We start from the raw sequence: 1,322 nt of genomic DNA, 5'->3' as shown, positions 1-1,322 counted from the left end.
CACTCCACTGAAACATGCCTGCCATTGAGATCTCCATGGCAGAATCACAGCGAGGTACATTATGACATTTGAAACCATTCAAAACATTTCATAAATATACAGTAAGAAAGCAAGTCTAGCAGATGTTCTAATTCTGGGTACCTCTGGCAAGACTCTATGGAGTAAGTAGCATCGACTGTGATGTTGAGAGGCTTTGTTCATGTAGGTTGAGGAGCTGAAGTCTTGAGAGAGGGTTTCATTGCCTGACTAGGTTCTTTTATCACGAGATAAATTTGGATTCTGATACCTCCGTCTCATATAAAGTACATTTTTGATTGTGCTGTTCTGCAATTAAACAACTCATGGTTGGGAAGAGTCAATTTTAATCCATTAGGATTCAGTAGGATTTCTCCTAATCCCTGCATTTTGGAAAATTGAGATACAAAGAAAATTACTAGCTAATTCTTTAGAGTTGCATCTTCAAGCTAAGAAATGTAACTCTTAAGACCTAAATTATATAATGTGCACATTATCTGCTAGTAAATTAATCTTGCCTCTTTTTTTTCTTTTCCTTGCAGTTCTGAAGGATAAAATCTTAAATTGTCTTGGACCTGAGCAGTAAAGGATAAATTCATTCACTGCCTGACTTGTCATCTCACCATTGTGATGGAAAAATGTTCATTTAAAATAAAGCCTTTTTATGCCAGTAAAACTGCCTTTGGATACAGGATCTGTTGTGATTTTTAAAACACAAACCCAATAATGTCAGAACCCGACCCTTCATCTGGATTTGCGGGAAACATGGAGAATGGGACTTTTCTGGAGCTGTATCCTACATCCCTTTCAACTTCAGTGGATTCATCACCTGGCCGTTTATCCAATGTCTATGTCTATGTTTCTATATTCCTTAGTCTCTTAGCTTTTCTCCTTTTGCTACTGATCATTGCACTTCAGAGGCTGAAAAACATAATTTCTTCCAGTTCCTCCTACCCTGAATACAATAGTGATGCTGGAAGTTCGTTCACTAATTTAGAGGTTTGCAGTATTTCTTCCCAGCGCTCTGCTCTCTCAAACCTTTCTTCATGAAAATAAATGAAAGGAAACACACAGGGAATGGAAGAGCTTTGTCTAGATTCTTGGGGAAGTAGTGCATGTAACATTTGCCTTAGAAGACTATTATCAAGAGGTGTTTTTAAAAGTTTCCTTATTGTTTTCCCCCCTTTCCTTTTCTAATCTTCATTTCTCCCTAAACTAGTTTTTATTTTGGACAATGGATAATGATACCTGATCATAATTTCTTGCCTGTAATAGTGATGCTGCCTCTTTCTCACACATAGACAGTG

General features: G+C 37.3%; 1 protein-coding gene across 1 annotated transcript; it reads left to right on the top strand.

Moving 5' to 3' along the window:
- Window positions 1–562: 562 nt before the first annotated feature.
- Window positions 563–1,065, top strand: SERTM1 (serine rich and transmembrane domain containing 1; the record flags this gene model as incomplete). The annotated part of the gene is made up of 1 exon (XM_083854978.1): window positions 563–1,065. The coding sequence occupies exon 1, from the start codon at window positions 742–744 to the stop codon at window positions 1,063–1,065; it is 324 nt and encodes a 107-aa protein (XP_083711104.1). The 5' UTR covers window positions 563–741.
- Window positions 1,066–1,322: the final 257 nt, after the last annotated feature.

Source organism: Zosterops lateralis (assembly GCF_965231275.1).
Source record: "Zosterops lateralis genome assembly, chromosome: 2".
Lineage (NCBI taxonomy): Eukaryota > Metazoa > Chordata > Aves > Passeriformes > Zosteropidae > Zosterops > Zosterops lateralis.
The sequence above is the reverse complement of the archived record's forward strand: the minus strand, read 5'-3'. Positions and strand labels throughout refer to the sequence as shown.